The sequence below is a fragment of the Pongo abelii genome, chromosome 8 (genome assembly GCF_028885655.2).
Source record: "Pongo abelii isolate AG06213 chromosome 8, NHGRI_mPonAbe1-v2.0_pri, whole genome shotgun sequence".
Lineage (NCBI taxonomy): Eukaryota > Metazoa > Chordata > Mammalia > Primates > Hominidae > Pongo > Pongo abelii.
In genome coordinates, this window is record NC_071993.2 from 75,609,094 (window position 1) to 75,636,483 (window position 27,390).

The 27,390-nt window shown below is 42.9% G+C and overlaps 1 protein-coding gene across 8 annotated transcripts in view; it reads right to left on the minus strand.

The window, feature by feature from the left end:
- TET1 (tet methylcytosine dioxygenase 1) overlaps window positions 1-27,390 on the minus strand; it is a 139,121-nt gene that overhangs the window by 57,432 nt on the left and 54,299 nt on the right. Inside the window, exon 1 of one of the 8 annotated variants that reach the window (XM_054523356.2) lies at window positions 6,636-8,146. The exons of the other annotated variants lie outside the window; for them this stretch is intronic. Coding sequence (XP_054379331.1) covers window positions 6,636-6,656 — 21 coding nt within the window. The 5' untranslated portion in view covers window positions 6,657-8,146. Of the gene's footprint in view, window positions 1-6,635; window positions 8,147-27,390 lie in introns of those variants that run through there. 8 annotated transcript variants of the gene reach the window in all.

The following is a 27,390-nucleotide window of genomic DNA, read 5'->3' on the forward strand; positions in this document are numbered from 1 at the left end:
GAAAGGTGTACAAATCATAAGTATATAGCTTGTTAGTTTTCACAAAATGAGCTGTTAAGTATACTTGTAGTCCATTCTCATTGTATAGTAAGTTAACTGATTAAATACATAACAATGTTATTTTTTCTGCTGGACATGGGCATTGGGTTATTTTTAGTGTTTGGGTCTTTAAAGTAACTGCTATAGTTTCAATTTCTTTATTTCTTTCATTTTTTTTTGAGACAGGGTCTCACTCTGTCACCCAGGCTGGAGTGCAGTGGTACAATCACGGTTCACTGTGGCTTCAACCTCCCAGGCTTAGATGATCCTCCCAGCTCAGCCTCCCGTTTGTTGCCCAGGCTGGTCTCAAAACTCCTGGATTCAAGTGGTCTGCTCACCTTGACCTTCCAAAGTGCTGGGATTACAAACACGAGCTACTGCACCCAACCTAATTTTTCTTATTGAGATGAATTTACATGACATGAAATCCATCCCTTTACAGTTGAAAAGTGTACAATTCAGCTGGGCGCAGTAGCTCATACCTGTAATCCCAGCACTTTGGGAGGCCTAGACAAGCAGATCACCTGAGATCAAGAGTTCAAGACCAGCCTGGCCAACAGGGCAAAACCCCGTCTCTACTAAAAATACAAAAATTAGCTGGACGTGGTGGCGGGTGCCTGTAATCCCATCTACTCAGGAGGCTGAGGCGGGAGAATCGCTTGAACCCAGGAGGCAGAGGTTGCAGTGAGCCAAGACTGTGCCACTACACTCCACCTTGGGCAATAGGAGTGAAACTCCATCTCAAAAAAAAAAAAGAAGAAGAAAAATGTACAATTCAGTGGTTTTTAGTTTATTTGTACTGTTGTACAACCATAGCCATTCTGTACTTCCAGAGTATTTTCAAAACCCCAAAGAGAAATGCTGTGCGCTGTTTGAGCAATCACTCCCTATTCCCTCCTCTAATCCTTATTTATCTACTTTATTTTCTTTTTTTTGAGACAGGGTCTCACTCTGTTCCCCAGGCTGGAGTGCAGTGGCACGATAATGGCTCACTGTAGCCTCGAACTCCCAGGTTCAAGTTATCCTTCCATCTCACCCTTCTGAGTAGCTGGGTCTACAGGCGCCTTTAACCACGTCTGGTTAATTTATATTTTTCCTATTTTTTGTAGAGACAGGGTCTCTCTATGTTGCCAAGCCTGATTTTGAAGTGCTGGGCTGAAACAAGTCTCCTGCCTGAGCTCTAGAGAAGCTGGAACTACAGACTAATTTTGTAAAACCTTGAAACAGCTCATCAGACATACCACAGGAATTGAGACAGTGGAGTGTTCCCATTGATATCAATTGTAAAAAGAATGATAACTCCAATTATACAGTGTATACACATTTGAAAACTTCATGTTGTACATGATAAATATATACAAAATTTTTCTGTAAATTTAGTAAAAGAATGAATGAAAAAACAAAGAGCCACATGCAGTGGCATGAACCTGCAGTCCTACTTACTGGGGAGGCTGAAGCCAGAGGATCCCTTGAGACTGGGAGTTCAAGGCTGCAGTGAGATACTATTATGGCACTGTTCCCCAGCCAGGTTAAAAGAATGAGACATCATCTCAATAAATAAATAAATAGGCCAGGTGCAGTGGCTCATGCCTGTAATCCCAGCACTTTGGGAGGCAAATGCGAGCGGATCACGAGGTCAGGAGATTGAGACCATCTTGACCAATATGGTGAAACCCCGTCTCTACTAAAATACAAAAAAAAAAATTAGCCAGGCAGGGTGGCGTACGCCTGTAGTCCCAGGTACTCGAGAGGCTGAGGCAGGGGAATCGCTTGAACCCGGGAGGCGGAGACTGCAGTGAGTCAAGATCGTGCCACTGCACTCCAGCCTGAGAGTCTGTCTCAAAAAAAAAAAAATAATAAAATAAAATAAATAAATAAATAAATAAATGGTAACCTCCTGGGAACAGGAGACCACTAGACTAGGTTGCCTAAGGAGATGTGAACTGGCCTAGGTCACAAACATAGAAATTCAAAACTATAACTGATCAGTGGTGGAATCACTGCACTCCAGCCTGAGCAACAAAGTGACACCCTGCCTCTCAGGCAGGAGAATTGCTTGAACCCAGGAGGTGGAGGTTGCAGTGAGCCGAGATCGTGCCATTACACTCTAGCCTGGGCAACAAGAGCTAAACTCCAACTCAAAAAAAAAAAAAAAAAAAAAAAAAGAATAAAAATGTCTAAGATTAAACAGATTATCATGTTGCCAAAAGACATATTGTTTACACCAAAGTTCGGCAAACTTTTCTGTAAAGGGTCAGATAGTAAATATTTTAGGCTTCATGTGCCATACAACCTGTCACAAGTACTCCTGTTGTATCTAGTAAGCAGCCTCAAAAATAATATGCAAACTAATCAGTGTGGTAGTATTGCAATAAGACTATTTATGGACACTAAAATGCGACCATCATATAAATATCATATAAATATTACATACATATTTTTACTTACATAATATCATTACATAAATATCATATAAATATTGTATAATGTTACATGTCACACACATACACAAGAGATGTAAGAAAAAGAATATTTAGGCTGGGTGGTGGCTCACGCCTGTAATCCCAGCACTTTGGGAGGCCAAGGCGGGCAGATCACGAGGTCAGGAGGTAGAGACCATCCTGGCTAACACGGTGAAACCCCATCTCTACTAAAATACAAAAAAAATTAGCCGGGTGTGGTGGCAGGCGCCTGTAGTCCCAGCTACTTGGGAGGCTGAGGCAGGAGAACGGCGTGAACCCGGGAGGCGGAGCCTGCAGTGAGCCTAGATAGCGCCACTGCACTCCAGCCTGGGCAACAGAACAAGACTCCATCTCAAAAAAGAAAAAAAAGAAAGAAAGAAAAAGAAAAAGAATATTTAGGCCAAGCACAGTGGCTCACGAGGTCAGGAGTTCAAGACCAGCCTGGCCAAGATGGTGAAACCCCGTCTCTACTAAAAATAAAAAAATTAGCTGGACACGGTGGCAGGCGCCTATAATTCCAGCAACTCGGGAGGCTGAGGCAGGAGAATCTCTTGAACCTGGCAGGCAGAGGTTGCAATGAGCCGAGATTGAGCCACTGCACTCCAGCCTGGGCGACAGAGTGAGACTCCCTCTCAGAAAAAAAAAAAAAAAAATTTAAGGTAGAGAAAGTCTTCCAAAGCAAGAGTAAAGGGTAAAGCTATAAAATAAATGACAGGCAGGGCATGTTGGCTCCCGCCTGTAATCCCAGCACTTTGGGAGGTCGAGGCAGGTGGATCACCTGAGGTCAGGAGTTCAAGACCAGCCTGACCAACATGGTGAAACCCCGGTTCTACTAAAAAGACAAAAATTACCCGGCGAGGTGGCACATGCCTGTAATCCCAGCTACTCCGATTGCTAAAGCATGAGAATCGCTTGAACTCGGGAGGAGGAGGTTGCAGTGAGCCAAGATAGCACCACTCCACTCCAGCCTGGGCGACAGGGCGAGCCTCCATCTTAAAAAAATAAAAAGTTACTAGTGTTTAACACTAATAGGATTGCAGAAAGAGGAGTCTTATTTTTTGACTTGATACTTTTAATTTTACAGATGTGCATATCCAAGAACACTGAGAACTTCAATGTATGTATTTCTCTATAGGAAAGATCTTGAGGTCCTTCTAAGATTTATGTACAGAAAGGGCGGGGCACGGTGGCTCTCGCCTGGATTCCCAGCACTTTGGAAGGCAGTGGCAGGCAGACTTGACTCCAGCATGCTTGAAGTTTGAAACCAGCCTAGGTGACACAGTGAAACTCGGTCTCTACTAAAAATTAGCCAAGCGTGGGCGTGCACGCCTATAGTCCCATCTACTTGGGAGGCTGAAGCAGGAGGATCACGTGAACCTGGGAGGCGCAGGTTCCAGTGAGCCGAGTGCGAACCACTGCACTGCAGCCTGGGCGACAGAGACCCTGTCTATAATAATAATAATAATAATAATAATAATAATAATAATAATAGTAATCGTAATCTTTGAGACGGAGTCTTGCTCTGTTACCCGAGCTGGAGTGCAGTGGCGAGACAGCTCACTGCAACCTCCACCTCCCAGGTTCAAGTGATTCTCCCGCCTCAGCCACCTGAGTAGCTGGGATTACAGGCTCGCAGGACCACACCCAACTAAATTTTGTATTTTTAGTAGGGACTGGGTTTTGCCCTGTTGGCCAGGCTGGTCTCGCACTCCTGACCTCACTACACTCTAGCCTGAGCAACAGAGTGAAACTCTGTCTTAAAAGAAAAAAAAAGAAAGAAAAGAAAATCTTCATAAGACATTCACATTAATTAATGAGCTTAATTAAGAACCCTTGAACTTTCTTATTAGTTATATTTCATATCACTTTTAAAAATTATCCTAAGACGAGAACTTACTCTGGGACCATCCTACCCACTCTGAAGCAAGAATAATGTTGAACTCCTTAGATCAAGTCTGGGTCTAGTAGTTCCTATGCCCTCTCCATTTTCTCATTTTTCCAGATTCCCATTGTCTTGATAATCTTATACGCAGTCTAAAGGAGCAATGTGGTGTTTTATTCTGAAATGACTGAGTCATTTGAACAGAATCTGACTATAGCCCCTCCGCCACACACACACACACACACACACACACAAACTCCATACATGCAGTATTTCCTGTATCAAGAAACAGCTACTCCAAAAACAACAACAACCAATAAAGAAACAGCTACTCAAATCATATAGAAAAATAAAGCCTTTCAAAGTCTGTTCATTGACATGGTCAAGTAAGACCTTTACTAGAGGTAGCTCAGGGTTTGTCAACTGTTTTTCATCTTCACCAATAACCATTCCCTCCAGGCTTTTTTAGACATTTTTTTCCCTAATAACCCTCCCCATGGAATTTTAATACCACAGGCATACCATTTGGGTACTGTGACCCAATTGTAATGTCTCAGATTGTCCTCCACTCACCAACATCCAATTTTCATTTCTCTTGAGAATGCATAAAGTAAATGTATGAAATTGTTGAGGAAAGACCAAATTATTAACAAAGTATTATGTGAAACACAACAATGGGCAGACCACAAAGTATTTGTCTAATCAGAAATGACACTGTCAGGACCTATGCTGTCAGCCTGAAAACTGAGTGTTTGTGGAAAAAACTCAGAGACAACCACTGGTGCCTTCATAATGTTGACTTTAAGATACTGTATTCACTTCCTCCCACTGACACTACTAAGAAGTATAGAGGTCAGGCCCTGTTCTGCAACCAACCACCATACAGTGCCCAGTACCACTGGCCATTTAATTAAACAAAATTTAAATAAAAAGAAAAGATTGGCTGGGCATGGTGGCTCACGCCTGTAATCCTAACAGTTTGGAAGCCGCAGTGAGTGGGTCACTTGAGGTAAGGAGTTCAAGACCAGCCTGGCCAACAGGGCAAAACCCTGGCTCTACGAAAACTACAAAAATTACCCAGGCGAGGTGGCACGTGCCTGTAATCCCAGCTACTTTGGAGGCTGAGGTACTGGAATCTTTTTTTTTTTTTTTGGAGACGGAGTCTCACTCTGTCACCCACGCTGGAGTGTAGTGGCGCCATCTTGGCTCACTGCAACCATCTCCCGGGTTCAAGTGATTCTCCTGCCTCAGCCTCCTGAGTAGCTGGAATTACAGGTGTGCCCTGCCACACTGGGCTAATTTTTGTATTTTTACTAGAGATGGGGTTTGCCATGTTGGCCTCCCAAAATGCTGGGATTACAGGGTGTGAGCCACTGTGCCCGGCCACGAGATCTCTTGAACCTGGAAGGCAGAGGTTGCAGTAAGCCAAGATGGCACCACAGCACTCCAGCCTGAGGGCGACAGAATGAGGCTCTGTCTTTAAAAAAAAAAAAAAAAAAGAATAGAGAACAACTGGCTACCCACCAAAGATTCACCTGAGGAGAAATCTAAAATGAACATTTAAGGCAAAAGCAACAAAAATCTCTTCAAAGAAGACCTGTACAACAGTTTTTCCCAAGTTTTTCCAACAACCTTATTTTCCCAAAGAAGTGAAATGAACTAATTTGACTAGTTCAGAATTTCAGCCATCAATTTATTTTTCTTTTTTTAGGGATAAAAAGAAAGCTGGCCAGGAGCAGTGAATCATGCCTATAATCCCAGAACTTTGGGAGGCCGAATCACCAGAGGTCAGGAGTTCGAGACCAGCCTGACCAACACAGTGAAACCCCATCTCTACTAAAAACACAAAAATTAGCGGGACATGGTGGCACGTGCCTGTAATCCCAGCTACTTGGGAGGCTGAGGCAGGAGAATCACTTGAACCCGGGAGGCGGAGGTTGCAGTGAGCCGAGATTGCACCACTGTGCTCCAGCCTGGGCGACAGAGCAAGACTCTGTCTCTCACACACACACACACACACACACACACACACACACACACAAAAGAGTAAAATAATAGAAAACAAAAGTCAGTTACTAAACCAAGTGTCAAATGCCTAATATTCTTGGAGCTTTGCCTCTGATCTGTTTCCCTACTCTGACTACAGCCATCAGCTGAGAGATTCGAAGTCCATAGAAAGTCAGGGTCAAAGAAAGTGCTGCCCCAAAAGTGGATCTGAGAAACCGTGTGACCCTAGACTCCACTCTCCTTACCTTGGTGATGTAGGGCCTCATGGCTCCTCCACATCTAGGCTGGATGGGAGCCACAGCAGAGGCTTCAGAAGTTTCCAAAATCTCTTCACTAGAGCCAGGCTTCTTTCCTTTTCACTTTATCACCGAGGCTGTAGTGCAGTAAGAGGTTCACAGCTCACTACAATCTCGATCTCTCAGGCTCAAGGGATCCCCTGAAGCTCAGCTACTTTTGCTTTTGTAGAGACAAGGTCTCACTATGTTGCCCAGGCTAGTAGTGTCAAATTCCTGGGCTAAAGATATCCTCCTGCCTTGGCCTCCCAAAGTGCTGGGATTACTTTGATATTCTAATTTTCTCATTCCTACCCCCAACGAGAACTCCACCCTCATCTGTCCAGGGCTTCTCAGAACTCAAAAGAAATTCTTTCAAATCAGGGCTGGGGTGAAGGGCAGAGGGGAAGTTGAGCAGGTTGTTAATCGAGGGAGGGATCAAAAACCTCTATTTAATTTTTTTTTAATGTGCAAATTGAAGATTGGCTCCAAATGTGTAGAAAATCATGACTGACCTCAGAGTTAATGCTCTCTGTTCACAAGTATTCCTGGCCATCTTCCTTTTTCTTTGGGGCTATGAGCCAGTACAATTTATTCCCAAAGGAGGAAAAACCTTCTAAGACCACCCAATCTGCCTCAAACTGTCATTCTACCAATTTCCCTCCTTATTCAAATATCTTAAACTTCTGCCAAATTATAATGGAATTATCAGTCAGATTCAATCATTTCTTAAATACCACAGACTTAACTTGCCATGACCCCTTAATGGTCTGGTTTGTAGACCTCCAAGGAGAATTTTCGCTTAAAACTCTCTAAAATGTAGATCTTCCTTGAAGCTTCACTCTCACACCTCTTGGCCCCTTGATGAGCCTACTCCTAGAGGACTCTACTTTATTTTCACTTCTTTGTTATTTTGTTTTTGGTAGAGACTGAGTCTCGGTTTGTTGCCCAGGCTGGTCTGTAAACTTCTGAGCTCACGTGATCCGCCTGCCTCAGCCTCCCAAAAGGCTGGGATTACAGGCATATGCCACCTTGCCCAGGCCCTAGAGGACTCTAAAGCAAAACCTACTACCTTCTCATTCTTTACACTTTCCATGAACAATCCCCCACCCATGCTTAAGGTTAATAACCAACTCTGGTGATTAGTGTATTATTCTTTTCAGTATCTTAGCTATTTTATATATTTTTAAGAACATGGGTTTGGCAGGAATCAAACAACAAACTTTGGAGCAGAGCAAGTAATAACATGTATTAAAGAGGTTCATTGTGAGGATTAAGTGAATCAATGTATTCCTATAAACTGTGGGTTGTTGTTGTTGCTGTTAAGAGACAGGGTCTTGCTATGTTGCCCAGGCTGATCTCAAATTCCTGGGCTCAAGCAGTCCTCTCACTTTAGCTTCTCAAAGTGCTGGGATTACAGGTGTGAGACACCAGACCCAGCCAAATTGCTGGACTTTAGTATATGTTGAAATGAACTGACTTATTTAAAGGAAAAATGCCTATTAGATAGTTCTTCCTTTTCTACTTGTCCTCCAACATTTGAGAAAAACCTAGTAATTCCAGTCTCAAACTCACAATTAATAAAAGAATATTGGAAAAAAAAAATATATATATATATTGGGCCAGGCACGGTGGCTCATGCCTGTAATCCCAGCACTTTGGGAGGCTGAGGTGGGCGGATCACGAGGTCAGGTGTTCGAGACCAGCCTGGCCAACATGGTGAAACCCAGTCTCTACTAAAATATAAAAAATATACAACCAAGTCTCTACTAAAATTACAAAAATTAGCCAGGCATGGTGGCACACACCTGTAATCCCAGCTACACAGGAGGCTGAGGCAGGAGAATTGCTTGAACCTGGGAGGCGGAGGATGCAGTGAGCTATCACAGCACTGCACTTCAGCCTGGGCGACAGAGTGAGACTCCATCTCAAAACAAACAAACAAACAAAAAAGAACATTTATGAATACCTATTATTATGTACTGAGAATTTACTATTTGCCAGGTATCATTATGAACAGCACTTCATAGGAATTCTCTCATTTGCATCTCCCACTAAGTAATATTAGTATTTCCACTCACTGAACATTTTTTATTCAGATGAGTATCAAGAGCCAGGCCTCAAACCAGAGGTCTAACAACAAGGTCCTAGTGTCTAACCGCCAGGCACTGTTTTAAAATTAACAATTCAGTAGCAAATAATAAGTGTTAACATTCACAATGAATTCCACTGGATACTAATGCTAACTAAGATGCACTGAATTAAAGTTACAATGAATTAAAGTTACTTCTTTTGGTAGTTTACTTTCTTAGATTGTACGGATTATCAAATTTCCAAATCTACTGGCCTGTTATATTCATTTGTGTGTGAAAAGATGTTAACTGTGAGTTGTAGGAGTATAGCATTGCTATTCAAAATATTACCATCTTATGTCCAAAATCAATATTTACAGTACACATTGAGTTCAGAGCAAGCTGCTAGGGAAAATGGGTAAATTTAGAACTCAATTTAGAATCCAATCCTTAGCTACTTACGGTGGCTTATGCCTGTAATGCCAGCCAGCACTTTGGGAGGCCTAGACAAGAGGATTGCTTGAGTCCAAGAGATCAAGAACAGCCTAGGCAACATGGTGAAACCCCATATCTACAAAAAATTTAAAAATCAGCCAGGTGTGGTGGTGCGTGCCTGAAGTCCTAGCTGCTCAAGAGGCTGAGGCAAGAGAATCGCTTGAGCACAGCTGGTCAAAGCTGCAGTGAGCTGAGAGTGAGACTGTTTCTCACAAAAATAATCCATTCCTTCAGGATGTGGTCAAAGGTCATGGTCCATTTTCCCGCCAAATATTCCTTGGACTACAAACCCTCCTCATTTCTCTATAATCCTGATATGTTCTATATTTTTACCTTTTTCATCATATTTTATACTTTCATATAACTGGGAGACTAAGATCCAGTGAAAACTTATTAGCATTAAAAAATACCCCAAGGCTGGGCACCGTGGCTCATGCCTGCAATCCCAGCACTTTGGAAGGCCAAGGTGAGCGGATCACTTGAGGTCAGGACCAGCGTGGGGTTTCACCTTCAATATGGTGAAACCCTATCTCTACAAAAAATATTACAAGTAATGGCAAAAACCGCCATTACTTTTGCACCAACCTAATACAAAAATTAGCCAGGCATGGTGGTGCATGCCTGGGGTCCCAGCTACTAAGGAGGCTAAAGTGGAAGGGATCACTGGAGTCTGGGAGGCAGAGGTTGCAGTGAACCATGGTCACACCACTGTACTCCAGCCTGGGTGACAGAGGAAGACCGTCTCTCAAAAAACAAAGCAAGACAATAAAAAAAAAACCCATTATAAATTTCCATATTAATTTTTAAAAGATCATACAATTGTAGATTAATCAGACAAGGTTGAATCACACTAGTTTTACAAATAAGGTTTATGTTCACTCATACTGTAAAGGCTCAATATAGAAGGCAGACTTCAACAACCCTTTGTTTTTTTGTTTTTGGACGAAGTCTCACTCTTCACACAGGGGGGAATGCTGTGGTGCAATCTTGGCTCACTGCAACCTCCACCTCCTGGGTTCAAGTGATTGTCCTGCCTCAGCCTCACTAGTAGCTGGGATTACAGGCGCCCGACACCACGCCCAGCTAATTTTTGTATTTTTAGTAGAGATGGGGTTTCACCACGTTAGACAAGCTGCTCTCGAACTCCTGACCTCAGGTGATCTGTCCTTTTTTAAAAAATTCAAATACCATTTAAATGCTCCTTAAAAGTTCAGGAGATTCTTCCTATGACAAATCTGGTTTTCTTAAGACAATTTTTTTTCTTTGTTTTTGAAAGGGAATCTGGCTCTATTGCCCAGGCTGGAGTGCAGTGGCGGGATCTCGGCTCACTGCAAGCTCCACCATTCTCCTGCCTCAGCCTGCCGAGTAGCTGGGACTGCAGGTGCCCGCCAACACACCCGGCTAATTTTTTGTATTTTTAGTAGAGACTGGGTTTCACCGTGTTAGCCAGGATGGTCTGGATCTCCTGACTTCGTGATCCGCCCCTGTCTCGGCCTCCCAAAGTGCTGGGATTACAGGCATGAGCCACCACGCTGGGCCAGATCCTGTTTTCTACCAGGGTTTAGCCAGTATCAAGTCATCTTTCGTGGAATGCTCCCTCATGATCAAAGATAACTTTCAGGGACCTTGCCTAACTCCAGGCAGAAGGCCATCAGATAACTAGTTAATTCATGATCCGACAAGGCACCAATCAAGGTTTAGGCTTTTAGTTCTTTCACTATTGCCCCTGTGGTCTTGAGTCTCTAGTCAGTTCCTCAAATGTTACCCCTTAAAGAAAAAAGTAATGTCTATTTATGTCTCAGCTTTGTAAGAACATAAGCTGCAAGAATACTGAGTATTTATTCACCATCAGCACTTAGCTGATGGTAATATGCACAGAAGTGTTTACACATTCCTAAGAGAAAAATCAGCTTTCTGGAGCCAAAGTTTGGAGATCTGTAAATCGTCCCCTGCTGGCTCTTTCCCCACAGGCAATAACAAGCAAGTCTTTCCTATCTTAAGAAAACAAAACCTGGGTGGAGGCTCACGCCTGTAATCCCAGCACTTTTGGGAGGCTGAAGTGGGCGGATAAGGAGATGGAGATCATCCTGACTAACATGGCGAAACCCAGCTCTACTAAAAATACAAAAAAAAAAAAGAAATTAAGAAAACAAAATCTTCTGGGGATAGTTAGCTAATACCCTACCACACTGCACCATTTTACAACCAAAGCCCTCCAAATAATTGTCTGCAATTACTGTCTGTCTAACATGCACTCTTCGATCTACTACAATTAGGTTTTTGTTCCCACCACTATGTTGAAACTATTCACCAACGTAGTCGCCACTGCCAAATTCAATGGAATGCCAGAATCATCTTTTTTTTAAATATATTTCTTTTTTTTGTTTTGTTTTTTGTGACAAAGTTTGGCACTATTGCCTAGGCTGGAATTCAGTGGCAGAATCACAACTCACTGCACCATTGAATTCCTGGGTTCGAGCCTCCTCCTGCCTCAGCCTCCCAAGTAGCTGGGAATACAGGCACGCACCATCATGCCTGGCTAATTTTTAAATTTTTTGTAGAGACAAGGTCTCATTATGTTGCCCACGCTGGTCTCAAACTCCTGGGCTCCAAGGATCCTCCTGCCTCAGCCTCCCAAAGTATTGGGATAAAAGGCTGAGTGCCCCCGCACCTGACTAGAATATATTTTGATAGTATTACTCACTTCTTTAGGATCGTCGCTTCAATTCTCCACTCTTTATTTCACTTACCTTTGCTGGTTCCCACGTCCACCTATAAATGATGGTGTTCCCCTAAGCCCTCTGTCCAATCTCTCCACTTGTCCACATACTTGGCATCAACCTACACTCATTTGCTGATAACTCCCCTATCAAGACAAGATCTTTCTCCCGAATTCCAAACTCAGTCAACCACCAACTGGATATCTTCACCAGACAAAAGTCAACCACGTCTAGGCCAGGCACAGTGGCTGATGCCTGTAATCCCAGCACTTTGGGAGGCTGAGGCAAAGAGATCACCTGACGTCAGCAGTTTGAGACCAACCTGGCCAACATGGTGAAACCCCATCTCTACTAATAATACAAAAATGAGCTGGGCGTGGTGGCAGGTGCCTAAAATCCCAGCTACTCAGCAGGAGGCTGAGGCAGGAGAATATCTTGAACATGGGAGGCAGAGGTTGCAGTGAGCCAAAATAGCACCACTGCCCTCCAGCCTGGGCAACAGAGCGACACTCCGTGTCAAAACAACAACAACAACAAAACTCAACCATGTCTAAAAGTTATGAGTAACCTCTTCCCCATACCTGCTTTAATCCCAGTACCCACTTAATAATAACCCAAGGCTCCTCTCAAAATACCCCTGTGTTCAAGACCCAAATTCAGCCACCAAGTTCAGCAAAGTCGATCTACTTAGCACCTCTTCCATCCAACCTGTGTCCTCTACTCATACTCCTTCTGCCTCATTGTCTTCACTCAACAAATATAGAGTACCTAAAACATGCTCTAGAAATGGTTAAGAAAATAAAAAAAGATACCAGATTTATGGAGATTACACTCTAGTAGTTGTTCTGACAAATATTTTCAGAACCTAATCTTCTATCAGCTCACACCCTTACAGGATTAGTCTCAGAATTGAGGGTGACTTTAAGTATGTAGCACTTCCAATTGTTCATATTGTTTTAGGTAAGCACTGTCCAACAGAACCAGATGAAATTAATATTAATAATATACTTTTGGCTGGGTGCAGTGGCTCACGCCTGTAATCCCAGCACTTTGGGAGGTCAAACTGGGTGGATCACAAGATCAGGAGATCGAGACCATCCTGGCCAACATGGTGAAACCCTGTCTCTACTAAAATACAAAAAATTGGCCGGGCATGGTGGCAGGCACCTGTAGTCCCAACTACTGGGAGGGGACGCCGAGGCAGGAGAATCACTTGAACCCGGGAGGCAGAAGTTGCAGTGAGCCGAGATCATGCCACTGTACTCCAAGCTGGTGACAGAGCGAGACTTTGTCTCAAAAACAAAAAAAAATATTAAAAATAATAATATACTTTTATTTAAGGCAATATCAAAAATGTCTCAACATTTCAAAAATACTTACAAGCTAAATATCTGATTATATTTCATAGATATATTTTAAAGTAAAAGTTACAATTAATACATCTCAATTTGATGCTAAAGTTCTATTTAATTCTTTTTTTTTTTTTTTTTTTTTGAGACAAGATCTTTCTCTGTCTCCCAGGCTGGAGTGCAGCGGCACAATCTCGGCTCACTGCAACCTCTGTCTCTCAAGTTCAAGCGATTCTCCTGCCTCAGCCTCCCAAGTAGCTGGGGTTACAGTCACCCGCCACCACACCTTAGGTCTGGAGCCTTGCCAAATGCTATTTCAAGCAGCCTTGCTTCAAGTCCTAGAATTCCCTTGTTATTCGATCCTTCCCCCATCCAACAGCCCCAAAATCACCCATTCATCTCTAAGAACTGGACAAAGGTGACAGTAAACTACACATTTCTTAACCAGCTTCAGTTAGATAAAACTAAGCACCCCTCCCTTTACTATCTTTGCACAGCTCTCTATGAAATCCACTGATTGTACTTACTGATTTGATTGCAATGCTATCCCTTCCTGGACTTCAAGGACAGATCTTGGTGCTTGTCCCCCAGGCTCAAAATTGTTTTATTTGGGAAACAACTGGAGAAATCTAAGGATGAACTTCGATAATGTAAAGGAATTGTAATACTGGCATAATCATGTAGAAAACTCTTATTATTAAGAGATTTAAACTTAACGACGACAGCTTCCAGTCATTCACTCAGAGAAAAAGACTTGTTTTCTTGAGATAACAGATATAGTGGCCTTTATTGCATTCTTCTCTCAATTTGTTTTGTTAAAAAACTGTCATTTTGGCCGGGGGCAGTGGCTCATGCCTGTAACCCCAACACTTTGGGAGGCCAAGGCGGGCGGATCACCTAAGATCAGGAGTTGGAGACCAGCCTGGCCAACATGGCGAAACCCATCTCTACTAAAAATACAAAAAATTAGCTGGGCCTGTTGGTGGGCGCCTATAATCCCAGCCAAGTGAGCCGAGATCACGCCACTGCACTCCAGCCTGAGCAACAGAGTAAGACTCTATCCCCCCAAAAAATAATAGTAATAAATAGTAATAAAAATAAATAATAATAAATAATAATAAATGTTTGGGGGCCGGGCACGGTGGCTCACGCCTGTAATCTCAGCACTTTGGGAGGCCGAGTCGGACGGATCACGAGGTCAGGAGATAGAGATCATCCTGGCTAACACGGTGAAACCCCGTCTCTACTAAAAATACAAAAAAAAAATTAGCCAGGCATGGTGGCGGACGCCTGTAGTCCCAGCCACTCAGGAGGCTGAGGCAAGAGAATGGCGTGAACCCGGGAGGTGGAAATTGCAGTGAGCCGAGATCGCGCGCCACTGCACTCCAGCCTAGGCGACAGAGCGAGACTCCGTCTCCAAAGAAAAAAGTTTGTATACTCATAAGAACATAACCAAATGTATGTTATTTGGTAGTGGGGTAATTACCAGGAACTTTTACTTTGTACATCATATATTTTGATGGTGTTTAATTAATTTATATAATGACCCTAAATAATTTTATAATAAACCTGATTAATTTTGTAATCAGATAAATCCAATACAAATTTTATGCAAAAAATATTTTGTTTTAACTACATGCCCATGCCTAGGAATCTTTCCTCTTTCCTCTGGGAATTTAGCTCAAAGAAATCATAATACTTAAGAACTACATTGTCAAGCATCCATGCAGAAATCGTAAAATGTTATATAGAAGACTAAGGGAGACCAGGCACGGTGGCTCACACCTGTAATCCCAGCACTTTGGGAGGCCAAGGATGGCAGATCACCAGAGGCCAGGAGTTGGAGACCAGCCTGGCCAACATGGTGAAACTCTGTCTCTACTAAAAATACAAAAATTGGCTGGGCTTGGTGGCAGGCGCCTATAATCCCAGCTACTCGGGAGGCTGAGGCATAAGAATTGCTTGAACCTGTGAGGTGGAGGCTGCCGTGAGCCGAGATCGAACCACTGCACTCCAGCCTGAGTGACAGAGTGAGACTCTGTCTCAAAAAAAAAAAAAAGAAAAAAGAAAAAAGAAAAAGAAGAAAAAAAGAGTAAGAGAATGATTATCCTATCAAGACCAGCTTGCCCAACATGGTGACACCCTGTCTCTACTAAAAATACAAAAATGAGCCAGGATGATGGCGCATGCCTGCAGTCCCAGCTACTCGGGAGGCTAAGGCAGGAGAATTGCTTGAACCCAGGAGGCAGAGGTAGCAGTGAGCCGAGATCAAGCCACTGCACTCCAGCAATCCTCCCACCTCAGGCTCCAGAGTAGCTGGGAATACAGGCACATGCCACCACACCTGGCTGGCAGTGCTTTCTTTCTTTCTTTTTTTTTAGACAGAGTCTCGCTTAACCGCCCCGGCTGGAGTGCAGTGGTGTGATCTCGGCTCACTGCAACCTCCGACTCTCAGGTTCAAGAGATTGTCCCGTCTCAGCCTTCCAAGTAGCTGGGATTACAGGCACCCGCCATCATGCCTGGCTAATTTTTGTATTTTCTTTTTTAGTAGAGACAGGGTTTCACCATGATGGCCAGGCTGGTCTTGAACTCCTGACCTCGGGTGATCCGCCCGTCTCGGCCTCCCAGAGTGCTAGGATTACACGTGTGAGCCACCGCGCCCAGCCACTTCATTTCTTAACTGCATGGTGATTGAGTTTTCTTTTTACCTTTTTTTGAGACAGAGTCTCGCTCTGTCACCCAGACCGGAGTGCAGTAGCACGATCTTGGTTCACTGCAGCCTCTGCCTCACGGGTTCAAACGATTCTCCTAACTCAGCCTCCCAAGTAGCTGGGATTACAGGCGTCCAGCACCACATCCGCCTAATTTTTGTATTTTTATTTTATTTATTTATTTATTTATTTTTTGAGACAGAACCTTGCTGTCACCCAGGCTGGAGTACAGTGGCATGATCTTGGCTCACTGCAACCTCTGCCTCCCGGATTCAAGTGATTCTCCTGTCTCAGCCTCCTGAGTAGCTAGGATTACAGGCATGGACCACCACACCTGGCTAATTTTTGTATTTTATTAGTAGAGACAGGGTTTCACCATGTTGGCCAGGCTGGTCTTGAACTCCTGACCTCAGGTGATCCGCCCACCTCAGCCTCCCAAAGTGCTGGGATTATAGGCGTGAGCCACTGCGCCCGGCCTAATTCTTGTATTTTTAATACAGACAGGGTTTCACAATGTTGGCCAGGCTGGTCTCGAACTTCTTACCTAAGGTGATCCACTGCCTCGGCCTCCCAAAGTGTTGGGATTACAGGCATGAGCCAATACGCCCATCCAAGTGTTCTTTTTCTAATAATTCTTAACTGTACAAATGTCTTAAAGACAGACTTGCATGAATATTTCACAACCTAAAGTTTAAACCTCGGTGATAAAATGAGAATATCTCAAAATAAATAAATAAATAATAAAATAATAAGGGGCCAGTCATGGCAGCTTGCATCTGTAATCCCAGCACTTTGGGAGTCTGAGGGCAGATCACTTGAGGTCACAAGTTCGAGACCAGCCTGACTAACATGGTGAAGCCCCGTCTCTACCAAAAATATAAAAAAAATAGCTGGGTGTGGTGGCGCATGCCTATAATCCCAGCTACTCGAGAGGCTGAGGCAGGAGAACTGCTTGAACCCAGGAGGCAGAGGTTGCAGTGAGCTGAGATCATGCCACTGCACCCCAGCCTGGTGACAGAATGAGACTCTGTCTCAAAAACAAAATAATAATAATAAAATAATAAAATAAATTTTTAAAAAAGAAAAAGACAATAATAAATGTCTAGGCCAGGTGCAGTGGCTCACACCTGTTATCCCAGCACTTTTGGAGGCTGAGGCAGGAGGATCCCTTGAGGCCAGGAGTTGGAGACCAGCCTGGGAAACATAGAGAGACCCTGTATCTACATAAACAAACAAACAAGCAAGCAAATCAATAGTATCTAGGTCCCAGCTGCTCATGCCACCTTACTCCAGCCTGGGAAACAGAATGAGACCTTGTGTCCAAAAAAAACAAAACAAAACAAAACATAAAAAAACTAGTAAAGAGAAAAAGAGAGACAAAGTAAAAAAGAAAACATTTTTAAAAGACATTAGAATCAGTACAACCATACAGAAAAGGACACAATATTTTTCCTCCCCCTTGAAGTATTTCTTTTCTTTCTTTCTTCCTTTTTTTTTTTTTTTTTTTTTTTGAGATAGGGTCTCATTCTCACTCTGTTGCCCAGGCTGGAGTGCAGTGGCACCATCTTGGTTCACCTCACTCTGGACCTCGTGGGCTGAAGTGATTCCCCCACCTCAGCCTTCTGAGTAGATGGGACTGCAGGCATGTAGACACCATGCCAGGCTTTTTTGTATTTTGTAGACACTGGGTCTCCTCATGTTTCCCAGGCTGGTCTCAAACTCCCGGGCTCAAGCGATCCACCTGCCTCAGCCTCCCAAAGTGCTGAGATTACAGGTGTGAGCCATTACACTTGGCCCACTCTAAGTATTTCCTAACAGTTATAAACAGATAAATTCAAATCCGGGACTGCATTACTTCAATATTATGAATTCCATAGGTCCAACAAGATTGGTGTTACACAACTAAAAACAACAATGAATCTTAAAATCATACAATTAAGGAAGGTTGCAAAGACCAACACAGCTGAGTGTAAGGCTTTTTATGAAAATAGGTAAAAATCACACCAGAAAACCATGTGATTTCCTGATATGTGAACACTGAAGGTTTTCTGTTAAAGTTACATCCTGACCCTAAAATATCTTTAATCTACACCTCTGTGGAACGTTGCCAAGTAGCCTTTTGTGACCCGCTTTTAAGCGACTTTGATGCCTGCTAACAAATGAGATGACAGCAGCAAAAACTAGTGGGACTTTTGAGAACACAAGGCTCCTGTGTGATGACGCCTCGGCAGGCATTCTACAACTGAATATTAATAATAAAGCAATTTCTACAAGGCTTCTTGGTATTTTCTTTGCAAAACTGATTCAAACAAATCTGCTTGAGACAGTGCAATCATAGGGACTAGATGCTGGATCAAATACAGTCAACAAAGGACCCTTGCCAGAAGTGGGCAAACTTGGCTAGTAGAAATTCAAATAAAACCTAAGACCTTCTAAATTTAACAATTAAGTGAAAATGAGTAAAATCCAAGTGTTGGGCCAATAATAAATGAGACCGATAACTACAGGCTACTAAAAGGGAAGAAAATTTAACTGACGTTATAAGAGAACACACAGTAAGAAAAAGAAGCCCGGCGCGGTGGCTCACGCCTGTAATCCCAGCACTTTGAGAGGTCGCGGCGGGCAGATCATGAGGTCAGGAGATCGAGACCACCCTGGCTAACACGGTGAAACCCCGTCTCTACTAAAAATACAAAAAAAAAATTAGCTGGGCATGTTGGCGGACTCCTGTAGTCCCAGCTACTCGGGAGGCTGAGGCAGGAGAACGGCGTGAACCCGGGAGGCGGAGCTTGCAGTGAGCTGAGATTGCACCACTGCACTCTAGCCTGGGCGACAGAGCGAGACTCCGTCTCAAAAAAAAAAAAAAAAAAAAAAAAAAAGAAAGAAAGAAAAAGAAAATAAGGCCAGGCACGGTGGCTCATGCCTGTAATCCCAGCACTTTGGGAGGCCAAAGCGGGCGGATCACCGGAGGTCAGGAGCCCGGGGCTAGCCTGGCCAAACTGGCGAATGAAAGCCTGTGTCTACTAAAAATCTAAAAATACAAGAATTAGGCCGGGCGCAGTGGCTCACGCCTGTAATCCCAGCACTTCGGGAGGCTGAGGTGGGCGGATCACCTGAGGTCGGGAGTTCCAGACCAGCCTGACCAACATGGAGAAACCCTGTCTCTACTAAAAATATAAAAATAGCTGGGTGTGGTGGCGCATGCCTGTAATCCCAGCTACTCGGAAGGCTGAGGCAGGAGAATCGCTTGAATCCGGGAGGCAGAGGTTGTGGTGAGCCAAGATAGCACCATTGCACTCCAGCCTGGGCAACAAGAGCAAGACTCCGTCTAAAAAAAGAAACAAACAAACAAAAAACACACACATTAGCCAGGCATGGTGGCACGCGCCTGTAATCCCAGCTACTTGGGAGGCTGAGGCAGCAGAATTGCTTGAACCCGGGATGGGGAAGTTTCAGTGGGCCGAGATTGCGACACTGCACTCCAGCCTGGGCAACAGATCGAGACTCCATTTCAAAAAAAAAGAAAGAAAGAAAAAAGAAAATATGTGTGTTAAAACTATTATATTATACTGCTTCATGAAAATATTTCACAAATGGGGGAGGCAGGAAACATGTACACAAGTCAGCTGAAAAATATGGAAATGTCTAGGGGAGAATAATCCAAGGCTGAAATTAAAAGGAAAAAGTGCTGGAAAAGGATTTGGGGTGGCAGCAGACAACAGATCACACAGCAGTGTAGCTGTTACTAGAAAACAACACCAGAAAATGAAATAATCTTCTTTGTACATGCCAAGGAAAAGTCGCTTTGAGCTACTTAAGTATCAGTATATTGAGTCTTGCAAGTGAGACCTCAGCTAAATGAGTGGTGGAATCGTCAGGGATGGTCTGTTTCGATGTACACTGAATTTCTACACACTTTACCCATTGCCTGGTGTTGTTGCTGGGTTTTACTAATTATGTGACAGATACACCAGAGGCTAACCCTGACTATGCAAGCTTAGTAGTTAAGTAAGTTATGAAGTGGCCATCTGTGTTTTCTGCTTAAGCTATTGAGAGGATCTCAAAGGTAGAAGACACCTTCAAGGGCATCGAGTCCATCTACTGATGCCAGGGGTGGACTCTGTTAACTCTATTAAGTGATTCCTCAACCTTTGCCAAGTATCCAAAGCAACAGGAAACTAACTACCTCGAAACAGTATGTAGTAGGCTGTTTCCTCCTCCCTTCTATCCAACAGTCCTATTTTTATACCTTGTCAAGGCAAAAACACTCTCCTTTAACCTTTCATATTATCTGTCAGTAATAATTTATAGCCCATAGAATAAAATAAATAGCTGTAAGTTTATATTAATATAACAAATAATTGATGAATAAAGAAATGGGAGAAAAAGGACAACACTTTTTTTACAGTAGAATTTCCATTAATAGATGTAGAAGGAATGGTAGAAACAGAAAATGACCATTTGGCAAACACCACATTAATAAGTATTGGAGGCAAAGTAGATGCTAAACACAATTAAAGTACTTGCATAGTCTCCAAGTATTTCCCCACAATATATTAATATTTGTTAATTACAAAGGGAAACAGTAATTTTACAGAGGTGAAACCTGGCCAAGGATCTCTGTAAAACCCTTAAGCCAAGAGATCAAAGTTAACCCAGATAATGTGATTTTCTGACATGATACACAGCAGGGCACCTGACTCCTGTGGATTATTGCCAAAAATGCATATCCTAAATTTAATTATGAGGAAGTATCAAACAAGCCCAATTTGAGTAGCCAAGAGCAGTAGCTCACGCCTGTAATCCTAGCACCCTGGGAGGCTAAGGCGGGAGGGTCCTTTGAGGGAAAGAGTTTGAGATCAATCCGGACAACATGGCGAGACACTGTCTCTACAAAAATTTTCTTAAAAACCAATTTCAGGGACATTCTACAAAATAACAGACCAAGATTCTTTAAAACTGCCAATGTCATGAAAGGCAAACACTGGGAAACTATGTTGAAAGAGGACTGTGGAACTGTTCAACACTGAGGAACTTTGTGGAACTGTGCCGGAGATCAAGGAGAAATGACACTAAATGCAATGAGGGGCCGGGTTGGTGGCTCATGCCTGTAATCCCAGCACTTTGGGAGGCCGAGGCAGGTGGATCACCTGAGGTTAGGAGTTCCAGACCAGGCTGTCCAACATGGTGAAACCATCTCTACTAAAAAAAATACAAAAATTAGCTGGGCCTGGTATCAGACACCTGTAATCCCAGCTACTCTGGAGGCTGAGGCAGGAGAATTGTTAGAACCTGGGAGGTAGAGACTGCAGTGAGCCGAGATCACGCCACTGCACTCCATCCAGACTGGGTGACAGAGCAAGGCCTTGTCCAAAGAGGGAAGAGGGAGGGAGGGAAGGACGGAGGCAGGGAGGAAGGGAAGGAAGGAAGGAAGGAAGGAAGGGCATAGGTATCCTATATGGAATCCTGCACCCAAAAAAGGACATTCGTGGGAAAATTGGCCAAATTTGAGTTACATCTTTAACATAGTTAATAGCACTGTGTTACTGTTAACATCTTAGTTTTGACTGATACTAAGGCTATGTAAGATAACATTTGGGGATGTTGGGTAAAGAGTATAAGAGAATTCTTTGTACTATTTTTGTAATCATTTTATAAATATCAAATGATATCCAAATTAAAAAAAGACAAACATATAACTATCTCAGTTTAGAGCCCATACTCCTGTTCCCACGACCCTTTTTCCCCCTCAAGGCTCAGGTTTAAACAGAACTTTTAGATATAGGGAATGGATTTCACAACGTACACGATGTTGATCACCCAGTTCTTTAATCCTAAGGTTAGCCTTTGTGTTTTTCATTATAATTTGAAATTTCTTTGATTTTATTAAAGTCTCACTACAGAAAAAAATTGAAAATGCAACAGATGTAGAGAAGGAAAACCAGAAGAAACACCCCAAATCGTCTACTCAGGGGAAACTAGTATTTAATCAGCCAGATTTTTAAATTTTATTTATTTTTTTTGAGATGGAGTCTCGCTCTGTCACCCAGGCTGGAGTGCAATGGTGCAGTCTCAGCTCACTGTAACCACCTCCCAGATTCAAGAGATTCTCCTGCCTCAGCCTCCCGAGTAGCTGGAACTACAGGCGCAAGCCACCAAGCTCAGTTAATTTTTGTATTTTTAGTAAATACAGGGTTTCACCACGTTGCCCAGGGTAGTCTCAAACTCCTGAGCTCAGGAGGCTGAGGCAGGAGAATCGCTTGAACCCAAGAGGTGTAGGTTGCTTTGAGCTGAGACCACGCCACTAACTCCAGCCTGGGCAACAAGAGTGAAACTCCGTCTCAAAAAAAAAAAAACCAAACCAAACAAAAAAAAAACACCTAGGCTCAAGCAATCCTCCCACCTTGGCTTCCCAAATTGCTGGGATTACAAGCATGAGCCACCATGCCTGGCCAACTGTTTTTAACACCAAAACCATAAGTACCCAAAGAAAAAGATAAACTGAACACAACCAAAATTATGAGACCATAACTAACAGAATAAAATAACTGCAAACCATACATTTGATAAAGGACTTGTGTGTAGGACATAAAGTACTATTATAATTCAATAATAAACAGTCAAATGGCTCAATTTAAATATGAATAGATAGTTCTCCAAAGAAAACATACAAATGGCCAAGAGGCACATGAAAAGATGTTAAATACCATTAGCTATTCAAGATACCAGTTTGCCACCCACTAGGAGGCTAAAATTTTTAAGATGGACATTAACAAGTGTTGGCCAGAATGTAGAGAAACTGAACATTTCATCCACTGGTAGTGGGAACATAAAAGGATGAAGCTGCTTTGGAAAGGTCTGGCAGTTGCTCTTAAAGTCAAGCGTAGAGTTAACATAGGAACCAGTAGTTCCACTACTTGGTATGTACCCAAGAAGAGTGAAAACATGTCCACACAAAAAGTTCCACATAAATGACTATAGCAGGATCCTTCATAGTAGTTAAAAAGTGTGTGTGTGTTGGCGGGGGGGGGGGGGGTGTACAAATGGCCAACAACTGGAGGATATAGAAAGAAAATGAGCTATATACATAATACAAACATTGAAACATTACTCAAGAAAAGTAGTGATATATGCTACAACTGATAAACTTGGAAAAGATTATGCAAAGTGAAAGTCAGTCACAAAGTATCATGTACTATATGATGCCATTGTTTGAAATGTCTGGAATAGGCAAATCCAGAGACAGAAAGTATACTAGTGGTTGCCAAGGGCTGGGGTGAATGGAAGGATTGGGGAATGACAGCTAAGGAGAACAGGGTTACTTCTTATGGTAATGAAAATGTTCTAAAATTGATTGTCATGATAGATGCACACTGGTGAATGTACTAAAAGCCACTGAATTGTACACTTTATTTTATTTATTTATTTATTTTTGAGACAAAGTCTCGCTCTGTTGCCCAAGCTGGAGTGCCTGGCTCACTGCAATCTCCGCCCCCTGTGTTCAAGCAATTCTCCCTGCCTCAGCCTCCCGAGTAGCTGGGATTACAGGCCCCTGCCACCATGCCTGGCTAGTTTTTGTATTTTTAGTAGAGACAGGGGTTTCACCATATTGGCCAGGCTGGTCTTGAACTCCTAAACTCAAGTGATCTGCCCAGCTCGGCCTCCCAAAGTGCTGGGATTACAGGAATGAACCACCATGCCCAGCCTGAATTGTACACTTTAAATGAGTGAACTGTATGGTATACAAATCATATCTCAATGAGACTGGGGAAATCAGTCATCAAAACTCACTGAATAATATCCTTGTGATCTGAGTATTTCACAATATGTAAAATTCACTTCAAAAACTAATGACACCTGCACAGCATGTTAAATATAGCTATTAGTGTACTGTGCACTGCAAATTTGCTGAGAGAGTACATTTCAAATATCCTCACCATAAGTTATTTAAGGTGATAAATATGTTAATTAGATTAATTTTCCACATTGTATTCATAAAAATGCAATGTTGTTTTGTGCCCCATAAATATATGCAACTATTGTTTGTCAATTTACAATAAAAATAAACTTTAAAAATAATTCTGCCATTCAAAATGAATGGGTGTGGTTGGGTGCAGTTGGCTCACACCTGTAACCGCAGCACTTTGGGAGGCTGAGGGGGCTAGATTACTTGAGCTCAGGGCAAAAAAAGTGAGACCCCTCTGTCTCTACAAAAAATATTTTAAAAAGCCAGGCGTGGTGGCAAGCATGTGTGTTCCCAGCTACTTGGGAGACTGAGGTGGGAGGATCACTTGAGCCTGGGAGGTGGAGGTTACAGTGAGCTGAGCTTCTACCACTGCACACCAGCCTGGGTGACAGAGTGAGACTCTGGCTCAAAAAAAAAGAATAACGGAAGGGGTGGACACATGTGTCTATACTACACATACGTAACTATAGAGATACTTGTATGTATATAGACTATACCTAGAAGCATACCCACAAAACTATCAAGACTATGCACCTCTGATATATGAGACTAAGATTGAAAGAAGGGAGGAACAAGTATACAGGAGGATGTTTACTTTTCCTTTGTACCTTTAATTCCTTTCGAAAATTTAAAACTATTATTAAATGAATTCATTGAATTTCTTTTTACTTAATTATTTATTTGCTTTTTAAGAGATAGGGTCTAGTTCTGTCACCCAAGCTGGAGTGACGTGGCAAAATCATAACTCATTGCAGCCTTGAAATCCTGGGCTCAGGTGATCCTCCCAGCTCAACCTCCGAAAGTGCTGAGATGACACCGTGTGCTACCAGGCCAGGCCCAGATTTCCTTTTAAATCATACTGATTATTCCGCATTTTCTTTTGTAACAAATTAATTTTGACTACACTTTGACATGTTGCCCTTGGATCATCAGTTGTACATAGGATTGTACTATACTTATGCTATCATAATAAGCTAAAAGTTTCACTCAGAGGTAATTTTTCTGTTTGTACATGCCCTGAAGGGCATTTTCTGCTATTTGTTTCCTATCTGGTACATAAACAAATCTTTTTTCTTTTGTTCACAGCTAGGTGGTCCCAGATTGGAGGAGTAGGTTGTCACTGATTAATTGGTTATCTTCTATTTTACTTTATCTCCATTGACTTTCAGCATTGGGCTTCTTTTGTTTGTATTAAGGTCCTGGTAAGATAAAGCTGTGTGGAAGATAAGAGCAGGAACGGCAAGATAAAGAAGCAATGAAGTCTATGTCACATTCCCTTGGAATTCTATGCCTAGTTAGCCTCATTCCCTAATACCTATTTTTTTTTTTTAAAAAAATCCCAGTTACTACAGCCACATTTTACCATACAGTAACCTGACTCCAACTTTCTCAAACCAAACTTAGCCATTTTAACTACACTGTGCAATCGGATATTGATCTAGTTTAAGTGAGGGTATAAACTAGATTTCATGAGTGGAGTGACACAAGAAGCCATAAGCATTTTTTACTATTACTTAAAAGGTTTCCTCCTTTACTCTTAAAAACTCAAGAGGTACCATTGCTATGCCCTCCCCACCCCCAAAATTCAAAGCCAGGTATGGTGACTAACGCCTGTAATCCCAATGCCTCAGGAGGATCACTTGAGCCCAGGAGGTTGAGGCTACAGTGAGCCATAATTGTACTACTGCACTCCAGCATGGACAACAGAGCAAGACACCGTCTCTTAAAAAAAAAAAAAAAAAAAAAAAAAGAAAGCAAAAAAGAAATTCAAGATGACATAAAGGTAACATGGTATAAGATAAAATGTTTGGGTTAAAAATAGAGTCCACTGGACAGGCACGGTGGCTCACGCCTGTAATCCCAGCACATTGGGAGGTCGAGGCGGGTGGATCACCTGAGGTTGGGAGTTCCAGACCAGTCTGACCAACATGGTGAAACCCCGCCTCTACTAAAAATAAAAAATTTGCCAGACGTGGTGGCTCATGCCTATAGTCCCAGCTACTCAGGAGGCTGAGGCAGGAGAATCGCTTGAACCCAGGAGGTGGAGGTTGTGGTGAGCCGAGATCATGCCATTGCACTCCAGCCTAGGCAACAAGAGTGAGACTCCGTCTCAAAATAAAATAAAAAAAAGATCCACAATGGATGCTAAAAACCAATGAGAATTAACAGTATATTGACATCGTCTTAATGTATCGTCTCAGGCTGGGCTTGGTAGGGTGTCCCCGTATCCCCAGCATTTTGGGAGGCTGAAGTAGAAGGATCGCTTGAGGCTGGGAGTTTGAGACCAGCCAGGGCAATGTAACAAGACTCCACGTCTGTAAAAAAGTTTAAAAATTGGCTGGGCGCGGTGGCTCATGCCTGTAATCCTAGCACTTTGGGAGGCCGAGGCGCGTGGATCACGAGGTCAGGAGACCGAGACCATCCTGGCTAACACGGTGAAACCCCGTCTCTACTAAAAATACAAAAAAAAATTAGCCAGGCGTAGTGGTGGGTGCCTATAGTCCCAGCTACTTGGGAGGCTGAGGCAGGAGAATGGTGTGAACCCGGGAGGCGGAGCTTGCAGTGAGATCGCGCCACTGCACTCCAGCCTGGGCAATAGAGCGAGACTCCGTCTCAAAAAAAAAAAAAAAAAAAAAAAAGCCAGGCGCAGTGGCTCACGCCTGTAATCCCAGGACTTTGGGAGGCCGAGGCAGGTGGATCACGAGGTCAGGAGATTGAGACCATCCTGGCTAACACAGTGAAACCCCGTCTCTACTAAAAATACAAAAAATTAGCTGGACGTGGTGGTGGGCGCCAGCTGCTCGGGAGGCTGAGGCAGGAGAATGGCATGAACCCGGGAGGCGGAGGTTGCAATGAGCCGAGACACGCCACTGCACTCCAGCCTGGGCGACAGAGCAAGACTCCGTCTCAAAAAAAAAAAAAAAAAAAAAAAAAAAAGTTTAAATATTATCTGGGCATACTTACATGCACCTGTAATCCCAGCAATTTGGAAGGCTGAATCGAGAGGATCGTATAAGCCCAAAAGTTTGAGACTGCAGTGAGCTGTGATTGAGCTACTGCATTCCCGCCAGGGTGAGAGTGAGACCATGTCTCATTTAAAAAAAAAATTCTCAAAAGATTGCTTAATTACAAAATGAAAGACTAACTTAGTACTGGAGAAACCTGGCAGATACACCTTAACCAAGTGATCTGTTAAGGTCACAAATTGACATTATGTGTCTCCAGATACGATGCTGCAGAGATCACAAACTCACTTCTGTGATACTCTTGTGAAAATGCATAACTTTAATGTAATCATCAGCAAATCAAAACTCAATTTGAGGGAAATTCTTCAAAAATAGCTGACCTGTACGCTTGGAAAATATCAGATTGAAAGACTAAAGAGATATAGCAACTGAATGCAATGCATAATGAG